This window comes from Sparus aurata, chromosome 16, assembly GCF_900880675.1.
Source record: "Sparus aurata chromosome 16, fSpaAur1.1, whole genome shotgun sequence".
NCBI classification, from domain to species: Eukaryota; Metazoa; Chordata; class Actinopteri; order Spariformes; family Sparidae; genus Sparus; species Sparus aurata.
Window position 1 is genome coordinate 2,755,958 of NC_044202.1, and position 12,772 is coordinate 2,768,729.

Genomic DNA, 12,772 nt, shown 5'->3' on the forward strand with positions numbered 1-12,772 from the left:
AGGGTGCGCTTGATGTTAATTGTGGGAGTACGTCTAATACAATGAGGGTTAATGCTGCTGTTGGTGGAGCTCAGTGTCACAGCAGCTCTGTGGCCGTCTCCACCCACCCGGTTCTCCAGGATAATGGCCTGACGGAGGTAACGGCAGCATCAGCACACCGGCTGAAAGCAGCAGCCTCTTACTGGACGGACGTGTGGCGAGCTGCAGCGCGAGATAAAGAAACGCGAGGGTGCACACCGCCCACGGGCAATTTCTTTTTCTGCTGATAGGCGATACAGGCTGGAGCCGGAACGAACCGAGCACCTTTTTTTTCTGTTTAGCTTGGTTGTTTATGTTCTAGCGAGACATCTGACTGAGTCCCACAGGTGGAGTTAGGACACACGTGGGACTGAACGAGGTGATTCCAGTGGGATCAAAGTAGTTTTACATCACGTCTCCGGAGGGTCAGGATGACACGGGAAAAACAAACCTTTACAGTGAAGAAGGGATGAATCTGTGACTTTATTTAATTGCTTTTAGTTAAATGCAAATGAAAGAAGGCTGAAGATATTTACATGTTTGTTCTACGACGTGAAATCCGTTATTAAATGTCCCAAAGTTTAATTATGAAGCTCTTGCGTGTTAACAAGTGTCTAAATGAGACTACAGAGGTTGTCGGGGACAGAGACTCGTCTACTAACTAGTCCGTCTAACGTCCACCAAACTTCAGCAACAGTACAAACAGGGTCTCAGCACATAGTCCGGGGCATCTAACCTCCGCTAGCTTAGCTGGATTTCTACTGAAAAGCTGACTAAATTTACCACTCTTCTGCAGCAGCTTCCTGTTGACGGGAAGTCCCGACGAGTCGATTACCGAGTGCAGTAGAGTTCCGCGGCTCATGGATGAAAATGTGTGATTATGACTCCATGGAAAAGCAATCAAAGTTCATATGTGTCTTACCTGCCAGTTTATAACAGTTATTATCGAGAGCGGACAGGGAAAAGAACGGAATTGAGCATTTCTAACCGCACTCGGTAATCGTCACGTCGGGACTTCCCCGACCCGGAAGCTGATGGAGGAGAGTTGAAATCTGTTTTTAGCTTCACAATAGAAATCCAGCTAAGCTAGAGGAGGTTAGATGCCCCGGACTATGTGCTGAGACCCTATTTGTACTGTTGCTGAAGTTTGGTGCTGTTCTGAGCATTATTTGTGGCTTTTTGGTGGCGGTTTATATTTGGATCCATTTACTGCAGTGTATTGTTGTCGTGCGGTCGTTTCTGAGGTTGATAAAACTCCGTAAATTAGCGGTCTGCTAACTTGACCTCTCGAGAGGGAGTCTAACACAGTTTCACAGTGATTTAGACCATGGATTAAATTTACACCAGAATATCCCTTTAAGGTGGAACTACTGTCTTCCGGCAACAACTATCCACGCGACATCTCACATGACTTTTCCCGGCTTTTGATTTTAGTATTGTTTCTTATATGAGGCTCCTTTTTCAACTTCAAGGTCAAATATTGTTTTTCCGCGAACGACAAAACAACAAATTATCCTGCATTTATGTGGAACTAAGCTTTAGGAGCGTTCCACCTTAACTGTCCTCCAGGTTACGTCACATTCTGAGATCGACACTTCTCCACTGGCAGGACGGCGGCGAGCGGAACAAGCTACTGCTAACGTGAGTTGTTCAAAAACCTTCTTTTTAGTAAACTCTGTGTACACAAACAATGTTCTCAATGCTCGTGTTCATGTGTAGAGACCCTGGTGATACTACCAGCAAAGTTTCATGATGCTATAGCGTAAAGTGCCCGTAGCACTCCCATTGAAAATGAGTTTGACCTGAAAAAGAAAATACGGTCAATCTTAAAAATTCCTCTTTCCTTATAATTATTTACACGAAGGTTTGACTCGGATACATTCACAAAAAAAAGCCATATTTCCACTAACTGTGCAGATCTTCTTTTAATAAACCCTGTGTTAATGTATTCCTCATGATAAGAGCCCGGCGCTGATTCTTATTACTGGATCTTGTGAATGCATCCAGACTCATCTGCGCTCGCGGCTCGTCTCCTGCTGCTCACTGCTGACGTTTTGCTTTCAGGGGCCAGAACATATTGCCATGTGAATAAAAGGCCAGACTAAAAAAAAAAACCTTTCTCATAACGGAGCATGAATAATGGATTGAGAAATTAATCAGCTCATCGTTTTGGCAAAACAAAATAAAGAGGGTGAGCGAGTTTGCTGAGCGCAGACATCATCAATAGATAATTCAGACTGAAGGTCGATTCATCCAGCTGTTCTGTCAGAGCAAAAATAACACCTGAAGAAAGTCAAGTAAACCTGACTGGCCCTTGGTTAAAATGGTTAAAAGTGGTTGGTCTCTTTATGCCTATCATACTTTTAAAAACAGCAATAATACAGATGGATTAATAAATAATATCTAAATTGGACGAGCCTCACAGTCGGAGGAAAGAAGCTGCTCTGTAGTCTGGTGGTACGGCAGTGAATACCTCCGTAACCGATATAGTAACATGATGAATAAAACTGACAACAATGTGACCTAAAGAACAAATTTTAACGGATGTTTACACCAACAACATAAACCAGGAGTTATTTAATCTATCAGGCTGGTTTGTGCTTGATTTGGTCGTACTCACGTTGATGTTGCTCCTCGGACGGTGCAGTTCGAATCTCAGCTAAATAATCAAGTATGTTTCTGCAGAACAACTTCATGTCGCTACTCTACATTTATTTCGGTTGCACTTTCTATTTCTCTCTCGTCACAGTGCTTACTACTTGATTAGCTCGAGGAAAACATTTGTTTCGGTTGACACAAAAAACGGCAGGTCTCCTTAAAAAACATTCGGCTTTGGTCGTGATAAAAATGGACAGAAATGTCCTCAAAGAGTCGAGCTGCAGTCGGCCGCATGTCATCCTCAAAGCTCGAAATAACGAAGGGGCAGCCGCAAAGTAGACTAAACTATTTATTTCATTATAGGTTAGTTTAGCTTGTTATCGTGAGATAAAAAGGCGAATTTCTTAAGATAACGTGACAAATAATCACCTGAAAATTATTTGCTTTCTCAAGTTAATTACAGAGATCAGTGCCGTGACTTTCAGGTAGGATCCAGAACTACATGCACCTCTGTGATCGGCACTCTGGTCCCTGACGAACGTGATTGATGAAGCGTTAAGAGGAAACAAACTCAAGCAGCCGGGAAAATGTGTAGCACCATGAGCAACATTTAGCAGATGGAGCTGAACTCCATCAACTTGTTTACACTGGAGCTCATAAACTCCATCTGCTCGCTGCTTCCAGAGTTCTCAGCCAAAATAAAAACTTCACCGTGAGAATTCTTCACTGCTATTTCCTGTCGGTAAAGTTTTAATATAAAATAACTGAGGCACAAACACAGGATACATCTGCCCGTGTCATCGATCATGCTTCATAAAATCTCGTTGCTCTGATGTTTCTCACCTTTTGACAAATTGCTCCCGAATGAAATCTTCCTTTTTTTCCCCGAGCCGCCCGTCGATGTGACAAATGACCCGCTCTCTGTTCTTTTGACAAAAACGAGTGCGTTTATTGACCGCTGTCTGCTCGCACGTCTGCACTGTTAAATTAAAGGGTAACTCCACCATTTCTGCACATTAAACTGTTCTTCTGAAGAACCAGAACCTGCCACTTGTGTAAACTAGTGCCTCCAGAATCAGGATCTTTCTAATCGAGACAAACGTCGCACTGACTCTGACTCTCTGTTACTGCTGGGTGGGCTTGGTGCAGGACACTGTGAGCCTGGTGCATGATGGGAAATGAGACGATTATTACTTATGAGTATTTACTGGAGCTGCCACAGTATTGCCTTGTTACTGTGGGAAAACTATTGTTACGTGCATGTGCTCCCTCATCTGCACTGTGTGTGTGTGTGCGTGTGTGTGTGGTCACGTGCATGTGCTCCCTCATCTGCACTGTGTGTGTGTGTGCGTGTGTGTGTGTGTGATGTCAGATACTTCATCATACCCCAAGAGAAAGCTCATTTTCACAGCCTGTACATGGAGACATTAAAGAGCCGTAATGATATCTACCTTTGCAGCTCGTGTGTGTGTGTGTGTGTGTGTGTGTGTGTGTGTGTGTGTGTGTGTGTGTGTGTGTGTGTCCACCTGATGCCATTGGACACTAATGAGAGCAGAGTGTGTTACAGCCTCGGGGAGCAGCCTGGGGAAATCATTGGCTTTAAAACCACAACCAACACAAACTCCCTGATTCATCTTCCTCTTCTTCTTCTTCTTCATCCTCCTCCTCTTCTTCTTCTTCTCCTCCTTCTGCCCTCTCCACCCTCCTCTGCTCCGTCTACTGCGTCTCATTTTCCCAACCTTTCAATTTTCTCTCAATCTGTTCAACCTTTTCTTTGTTCTTTTCTCCCGAGTCTCAGATCTTTTCTCGTTTCTCCGATCCTTCCTTCCTCGCCTCCTTTCCTTGCAGATCATTTCTCTTTCCTTCTTCTTCTTCCTCTCCAAATTCTAATGCTCCTTATTGCGACATGATAAATGCTGAAAACATTTGCAAAACATTTCTCTTGTATTGTACCTATCCTTCAGTCTGTCTCTTTGTGCCAACACGAGCTCCGGTGCTGCCAGAACTTCTTTTTTCCTTCTCAGCGCAGGAGAAAAGAGAGGTTGGCAGAGAACAGGACGTCTGTCGCGAGGAACAGGAAAACTTTCAAGATAAAGAGATTTTTTTTTAGAAGGAAGCCTCCTTTTCATGCCCTTATCGCGCTTCTCCTTACACCAGCTCTCTCTCCTTCAACCTTCGATCAGTTCTCTCTCCCTCGTTCCAACTTTTCTCCCTCCTCCACCTCCTTCTCCTTCCTCCCCTCTCTCTCTCTTTCTCCCCCCATCCTCTCCCCCTCCTCCTGTTGAGGCTGTGATCAGTCTGCAGCTTTGTTCTCCTGCACAAACACAACAACCCTGCAGCTGGGAGCGTCGCTGCCGCTGCTGCTGCTGTTGTTCTTGTTGAGGACCAGAAAATGTTTCTGGTTGCTACGCGACACGAAGTTTGACAACAACGAGCAAGCTTTCCAATTAGCATCACGTCGGTCGTTATCGAAAAAGGAGTCTGTGGACCTCAGAGGGTCCTTGATAGATTTTCAAGGGTTCATAGAAAGTAACAATCATTTCAGAACCAACATGTGGAGCCGGGCAGATTTTTAATCCTCCACTGCAGCCGCAATCAGACATACAAGAATAAAAACAACAACGTTTGTTTTCACGAGTTGAAGTCAAAGTTCAGAGACTTTCTGTGCACACAAAACACTTACTCCTCTCAAATTGTGCTCACAAAGTTATAAATCTGTTCACCTAACAAGTAAGTGTATCAGACAGCGTGATTAGTGCACAGGTGAGCTTTTGACTTCGGGTTTTATCACTCAACACAGATCACCGGAGGGAGCGTGCAGTCGGCGTGCTCACTGCAGGAATGTGGTTTACAAGAATCTGGCGGTTCATCTTCTTGGCCTCACAACACCAGACCACATGCAACCCATCAGCCCAGGACCTACACAAGCGAGGATGTCTGGCAGGCTGGCAACACTGAACACATAATGTATGCCGACTGTTTGTGGAGTGGCTGCTGCAACGCTACGCCATCTGTGTGATCAATGACACGGGCTTCCCCAGACGTGAGAGCAGCGTGAGTGGTGTGTGACAAGGAGATCAGCCTTCAATTTTATGTGTTTTTATGTAAAGTGTTTGGTCCTGTTGTAAAGAGGATGACTAGCTGGCTGTGACTCTGAGGTCTTGATCATTTCACGAACATATTGTGGTTGTAGATGTTAAAGGGATATTCCGGTGTAAGTTTGATCCATGGTCTAAATCACTGTGAAACTGTGTTAGACTCCCTCTCGAGAGATCAAGTTAGCAGACCGCTAATTTACGGAGTTTTACCAACCTCAGAAACGGCCGCACGACAACAATACACTGCAGTAAATGGATCCAAATATAAACCGCCACCAAAAAGCCACAAATAATGCTCAGAACAGCACCAAACTTCAGCAACAGTACAAATAGAGTCTCAGCACATAGTCCGGGGCATCTAACCTCCGCTAGCTTAGCTGGATTTCTACTGAAAAGCTGACTAAATTTACCACTCTTCTGCAGCAGCTTCCTGTTGACGGGAAGTCCCGACGAGTCGATTACCGAGTGCAGTAGAGTTCCGCAGCTCATGGATGAAAATGTATGATTATGACTCCATGGAAAAGCAATCAAAGTTCATATGTGTCTTACCTGCCAGTTTATAACAGTTATTATCGAGAGCGGACAGGGAAAAGAACGGAATTGAGCATTTCTAACCGCACTCGGTAATCGCCGCGTCGGGACTTCCCCGACCCGGAAGCTGATGGAGGAGAGTTGAAATCTGTTTTTAGCTTCACAATAGAAATCCAGCTAAGCTAGTGGAGGTTAGATGCCCCGGACTATGTGCTGAGACCCTATTTGTACTGTTGCTGAAGTTTGGTGCTGTTCTGAGCATTATTTGTGGCTTTTTGGTGGCGGTTTATATTTGGATCCATTTACTGCAGTGTATTGTTGTCGTGAGGTCGTTTCTGAGGTTGATAAAACTCCGTAAATTAGCGGTCTGCTAACTTGATCTCTCGAGAGGGAGTCTAACACAGTTTCACGGTATTTTAGACCATGGATTAAACTTACACCGGAATATCCCTTTAACTTTTCTATATAACACAATCTTGGTGAAAAGCCAAAAACTGAAGACGCAGTCTCAAAAATGAAATCTCATCTTTTCGTTTAGTCAGTGACTCACACCAGGAGCACTTTGGTGTTCAGGATCTCAGACATTTCAACCACTGTTGTTTTTCTTTCTCTATTATTACGTTCAGTGGTTTCATTTACTCTGACTTTCCTTCCTTGTGATTTCACGAGGCCTCGCTGCCGTTTAACGACAGCGTTCAGGGGATTCTGCTCCCTAAACGAGCGCTTTAATATCAAACGTTGTTGACTCTGCTTTAACTGCAAACAGCAGCAACGGCGAGCACTGAGTCTCGCTAAAATATCAAAACACATCACTTGAAAAACAAAGGAAATCAGATACAAAGGCCTGAATCTCTCTTCAGATGAGGTTCAGCACTAAAGCCTCAAGCACCTCAACACGATCAAATACTCAAAAACTGTGCTCTAACTGAGAGGGCTGACCGTATGAAAGGGGGAAAGTAACCAGAATTTGCAAAGTAAATAAATCAAAAGTTTGTTCTGCTCACTTTTGAAGAGTCTGATGAGTCAGTTTAAACAGGCTGCAGAAAACTGACACTCATCTATCAGTCTGCAAACTTTTAAAATTAAAAATTACACTTCAGGTTCAAGAGTTTGTGCCCTGAAGTGCCGGCTGATATTTCACCGCCTCTCCGCCAAAAGAGTTTAAAATGTGAGCTGCACATTACAAAGAAAACACATCACAATCAAGCGGAAAACAGCGTCCGACGTGTCGAGACAATATTCGTCTTCTGACCCTGTCAAACGCTCCGCAGCAGCAGCAGCCGTCGCTGACAACCAGATGACGATTTATTGATTAATGTCCTCAGTGTGATGAAGTAATTTATCATCTAATATGCTCTTTATGAATCTCTGGCTGCTGCCTCGTCTGACTCAGCCTTCTAATGAAGTTAAAGAAGTGAGGAGGCAACAGAAATGGAGTCTGCAGAGACACTCCGTCATGCTTTCACTCTGCACTTCCTCTCCTCGTCTTCTTCTTAACTCTTCCTCTTCCTCCATACTGTGTCTCACATTTCTGTTTTCTTTCCAACTTTTCTGCTGTATTTTCTTTACCTGTCCTTCTGTCCACTTAACAATGCATGTCTTGTTTTGTCCGACACAAACAGCATCTGCAGCAGCTTCTTCTCTCGTATCTACAGCAACATCAGCATGTTGAGTTCCAGCAGCATCACAATCTTTACTACAATCTGAGGCTGCAACGGTTTCTGTGCATTGTGTCCAGGATCGCTATCTTCTCTTGTAACATAGATTTATTATAGATTAAATGGTCGATCTACTGAAAGAAGCTTAACATTTTACCCCTGACCTTGAGTTTTTGTTCCCCAAGTGAATAAAGCAGGTTTTGTAACCACCTTAAAACTTCATTAGTAAATAACATTTATGTTTTCAAACTTAATATTGCCGTTTTTCAATCAGATAATCCCTGATAAACCTCCGTAAACTAGCTGTTCAGCATTTTCCTTCAGGAGTTGGTGGAGACCAAAAACGGAGCAAAAAAGAAAAAGTGAATATCAGACAAATACCAGTGGAATGAGATGATCGTGGTGTCGTGTCTGCTTGTTTATAGTAGAACTGTTTTAAATAAAGAGCCAGACTATAAAACAACTACACTGTTTTGTTTTTTCTAACGCACAGGTACGAAATTAGAACTCTGTATTGACCAAAACACGAGTTCAGGCATCGAAGGGAGGAAAGCGATGCATCACAACATCTTTCCCATGAAATTTAGCAAAGTTTTTGTGTTAATATGTAACGTAGATGTATTTTAGAAAGCCAGTTTTAAAAGCAGGATTCGCTACTCTAAATAAATCCTTCATTAACTGACTGCTGGGATTTACCTGTCAAAAGCCAGCAAACACCAACAATCACTTTACTTTTAAATCTCACAACACCAGTGACTGTCAGACTGACTGATCTGGTTATTGTTGGTAAAGTTTCTGTGTGAGAGAGCCACTTAAACTTCAATGACACCGATCCGCTGTGCAGCTTCGCATCCTCTTTGTGTCTTGATGATCTTTTCCTTCTTGTTATTCGCTGTCAGTAAACGCTCATCTGGGACGCCGCTGATGGTTATGAGTAGGTGCACCACTCGGGGCTGCTGCAGCTATTCTCACCGTCGCTGCTATCTGTGCTCGTATACGTACAAAGCATTTCCCCCCCCTGACATTATCTCCGTTAGCATCTTATTCTTGCTTTCCGGTTCCCCTCGTTCGTCTCCGCCTCATGAATATTACAGTGCGAGGCTGCGGAGAGAAATATAAGAGTCTGACGGTTCGTGTGCAGCACTCGAACGTCTGAATCGTCCGTTGATGTAACGATGAGAGTGAGTCACCTGTAAGTGTTTCCTTTACATTTTCAAACAGCAGGTGTAAAAACAGGTGCAGTTACGCAGCTGTCGTCATGTGTGAGCGATTTTCACCTTTAGATTGATGACTACGTGTTATTTCTGTATGTGTGGGGCGAGTTTTCTGACCTGCTGAGATTGTGAAAGCGCTCCCCGAATAGGAAAAGGTCAGAAAAATGCGTCATCATCAATAAAAAACAAAAACCCTCAGAAGAAGCCAGGCTTTCTTGCTCTCTAAAAATAACAACGGATTCAAGCGTCACCCGGATGATCCTCTCTGCAACAGCTCCAAACCTGAAGGATGTTGTTTTTGTAAGCTTTAAGTAGTTTGTCTGACTGCGGATGATTTAATTCTGTATAATCATAAACAGTGTTGAGAGGAAGGTATATTTCTTCCTTCTCACACACAAAATTAAATCCACGCTGCTAATAACAATCATCTTTGTGTAGAAAAGGTCAGAAAAATCCAACCAAGTGTCCAAAACCCAAAGTTATTTCTAATTTACAGCCACATAAAACAGAGAAAAAGCTGCGAACCCTTCTTGGTTCCCAGTGTCGGCCAAGATCACGTACCTAGGATGGCGATGACCTCGTCGTCCTGGATGACCTCCAGTGACCCCGACACGACGAAGCACAGGGTGTCGACGCTCTCGCCGGCGTGGAAGATCAGGTCTCCGGGGGCGCAGTGCGTCGTCTGAAACTCCACCGCCAGCGAGCGCAGGCAGCCGTCACTGGCCAACCGGAAGGCAGGATGTTCGTTGAACACCTGCGTGAGAGGACAGCAACCAGGAAGTTGGTTTTAGTTAGAGTTTATATCGTTTAGTTTAAGGGGCCGTCCACACGGACTGTCTTCCTTGGCATCGTTTCAAGAATATTTGCGTCCACACGGAACCACTGACAACATCCAAAAACGCTGTAGTTCATATTCCAGCCTATAGGTGGCGCTTGACATCCACCAAAAATGGAAAAGAAGAGACGGAGCATGCGCATAAAGATTGCGCGCTGTAAACAAACAGACAGTAGACGGAGAAACCAAACACAACAAGAAGAAAATAAAAATGGCGAGTGCAAGGAAACCAGAATCGAACTGCTGCTGCGACTCACACTCGACTACAAGGCGAGTAAGTTGCAAGAAAGGCTCAATATCTTCTGCGGCACGAACACGAGCATGTAGTCCGCCATTGTTGTTGTTGTTGACGTCGCAGGGTTCAGAGGTTGAAGGCAAGAGGTCGAGGGGTGGGGCGATGGCGTCATCGTTTTGGAAAGTATGCAGATTCGCTGTCCACACTAAAACGGGAGGACTGCATTTTCTGATTTTTCCCCCCTGAGACCCGTTTTCAAAAAAGTGCGTTTTCAGGATCCGTGTGGACGGTCGGCCAAAACGATGCAATACATGTGCGTTTTCGCAAAAGAGCGTTCTCGTGTGGATGGCCCATTACTTTACCTTCACTGCTACTCAACAAACTTTGCAGTTACTACCTCAAAAGCCTCAAACCAAGCGTATATTATTTGTTGGAGGTAAAACATATTCGAACAGACCTCGATGTCAGTTTATTTCTGCCTGCTGGAATTTATGTTTGACCATTAAAATCCTTTGTTTGAGCTGATGTCATACTGTCTCACGACACCTGCCCAGCTCTGCCTCTGATTGGTCGGCTTTGTTGGTTGCATCAGATCTGGCAATGTCTGTCTTCTAAGCTGTAGTTGTGCAGGTAAACAAACCGACCTCTTCAGCCTCTCTTCCGGTCTTCTGCTGCTCCTGCCGGGCTCAGTCGTCCTCAGTCTCTCCGGGCTGCACCGACCCGTTGTGCAAAGTCATCATGCAAATAAACTGCATGTGGACTTTCAATACTGCTGCATCGCATTTTTGCATCCCTCTGGTGTAAAAAGGCTTTAAGCCTCTATCATATCAGCTCAAAATCAAAAATCATCAGCGTGAAATCACTGTTTCAAGTTTAAGTAGAAGACCGTTGCCTGGTGCGACTACAGTTGGACTCCTCCACCTCGTTTTCTTCTCTGCAGAGGAAAATTATTTGCTGATTTCCATTCAGACGTGCAAAATGAAAAACAGCTTCCACACGGCGAGATAATCCATCAGAGTCACAGTGAAGCCTTCATTCGGTCCGCTCCTTCTTTCGCCGAGATGAGTTGAGTGTTTTCATAACGCTGCTTCCTGTCAATCAGCCGGAGCTCTCAGGAAATAATCACCAGGAAATAATCCTTCAATAAACCGTGTCGCCTCACAAACTTCACTGTCTTTTTCCAGTTTGGACCTTTGTTCAGAGCAGACAGCAGACTGGCGCCGTGTCAGTCAGCGATGAAGAGTCGCGTTTATGAACACAGCTGGTTTATGAGGCTTTACTTCAAATGGAAGGAAAGTATTTTTAGTTTTTAGTTTGAGGGGAAATCTGCAAATTTGTCGGTGTTTACTAAACTTTACCAAACTTTTTTTTAAGAAGGGGTGAAACGTGGATTTGGTGGGACCACTTTCTGCCTTTTCTGCTTAATGAGCTCCACATTTGCATTTTTTGGCACATGTTTCTCAAATATTGTTTTTTTATTCGAGGACGTTATGATTATTGTAGGGAAATGACGACTGTTAAAAACATCAATTTATCACCTCACCACCTCGTCCTGAACCCTCTAAACAATTCTATTAACTCTCTTGTAATAACTATATTATGTGTCACTGTGGCAGGTTGTTGTTGCAGCACGCAGTTACACAAGTGTCCTGTTTTATTCAGCGCCAGTTCAGCACTTTGAGTCTGCCAAAGCTTAGAGAGCCATATCAGTCGTGCCGAGTGATTCCCAGGAGCTTCTCACCTCGCCGGAATTTACTTACGTAATAACTTCACCCGAGGACCGACCGGTGCTCAGGGAAGTGAAATAAATGTCCTACTCCAGAAATTTAAAAATCAATTTGGGTGGGTTTTGTTGCTGATTCAGCTGTTTGAAGAATGTTACGTCATCTCAGGTCAGACATTTATGTTTTGAGTCTTCATGTGGACGTTTTTATCTCAGGTTTAGGTGAGTAAGTGCTCGAAGCTGCATGTCATGTCCTCTTTCCTGTGTCATTTTCTTCTACAAACAAAGCCTAACGTCATCAGAGGAATCTATAATCACGTTAATGTAGACAGAGAGACTGTGAGCCGACAGCATTAAACATTCGAGTCGAGACGCAGAACTTGTTTTCATGATACCACAACTTTAGATACGTACCTTCCTGTTGAGGTGGACGCAGATGTCCGCCCGCATGTCCTTTGGACAGATGGACAAGACCTGGAAGATGGAGAGACACAAAAGTCACCGCTGAGAAAGAAACTCACAACTGTTACTCACAATATTTATCATCCTCCTCCTCGTGCCCAGGTTTCCCTCCGAGGATTCAACCCTGTAGAAAAATGTACAAACTGTTTGATGGAGGCACGAAGATGTATTAGATCTACTAGTTCAGTTCTCTTTGTAAGGCTGTTTCTGGCTTCAGTAATCCTTCATATCTTCAGGCGGGTCAGAGTCAGCTACAGTGCAGCCGGGCCTGTCACAGAACACATCGCGGTCCTGGATGGATCTGTTGGAAGCTGGACTAAAAATACAAACTCACAGCTAGCAGGCTATAGTAAGACAAAACACAATTATTTTAAAAACAGACAGGGGTGACCTCCGTTAA

The 12,772-nt window shown here is 44.1% G+C and overlaps 1 protein-coding gene across 1 annotated transcript in view; it reads right to left on the minus strand.

Annotated features, from left to right (window-relative positions):
- The window catches only part of LOC115566387 (potassium voltage-gated channel subfamily H member 5-like), a 126,163-nt gene that overhangs the window by 39,714 nt on the left and 73,677 nt on the right, over positions 1-12,772 (minus strand). The window contains exons 10-11 of the mRNA XM_030392229.1: positions 12,325-12,384; positions 9,679-9,871 (exon numbers count right to left, since the gene is read on the minus strand). Of these exons, the coding sequence (XP_030248089.1) occupies positions 9,679-9,871; positions 12,325-12,384 (253 nt within the window). The remainder of the gene's footprint in view (positions 1-9,678; positions 9,872-12,324; positions 12,385-12,772) is intronic.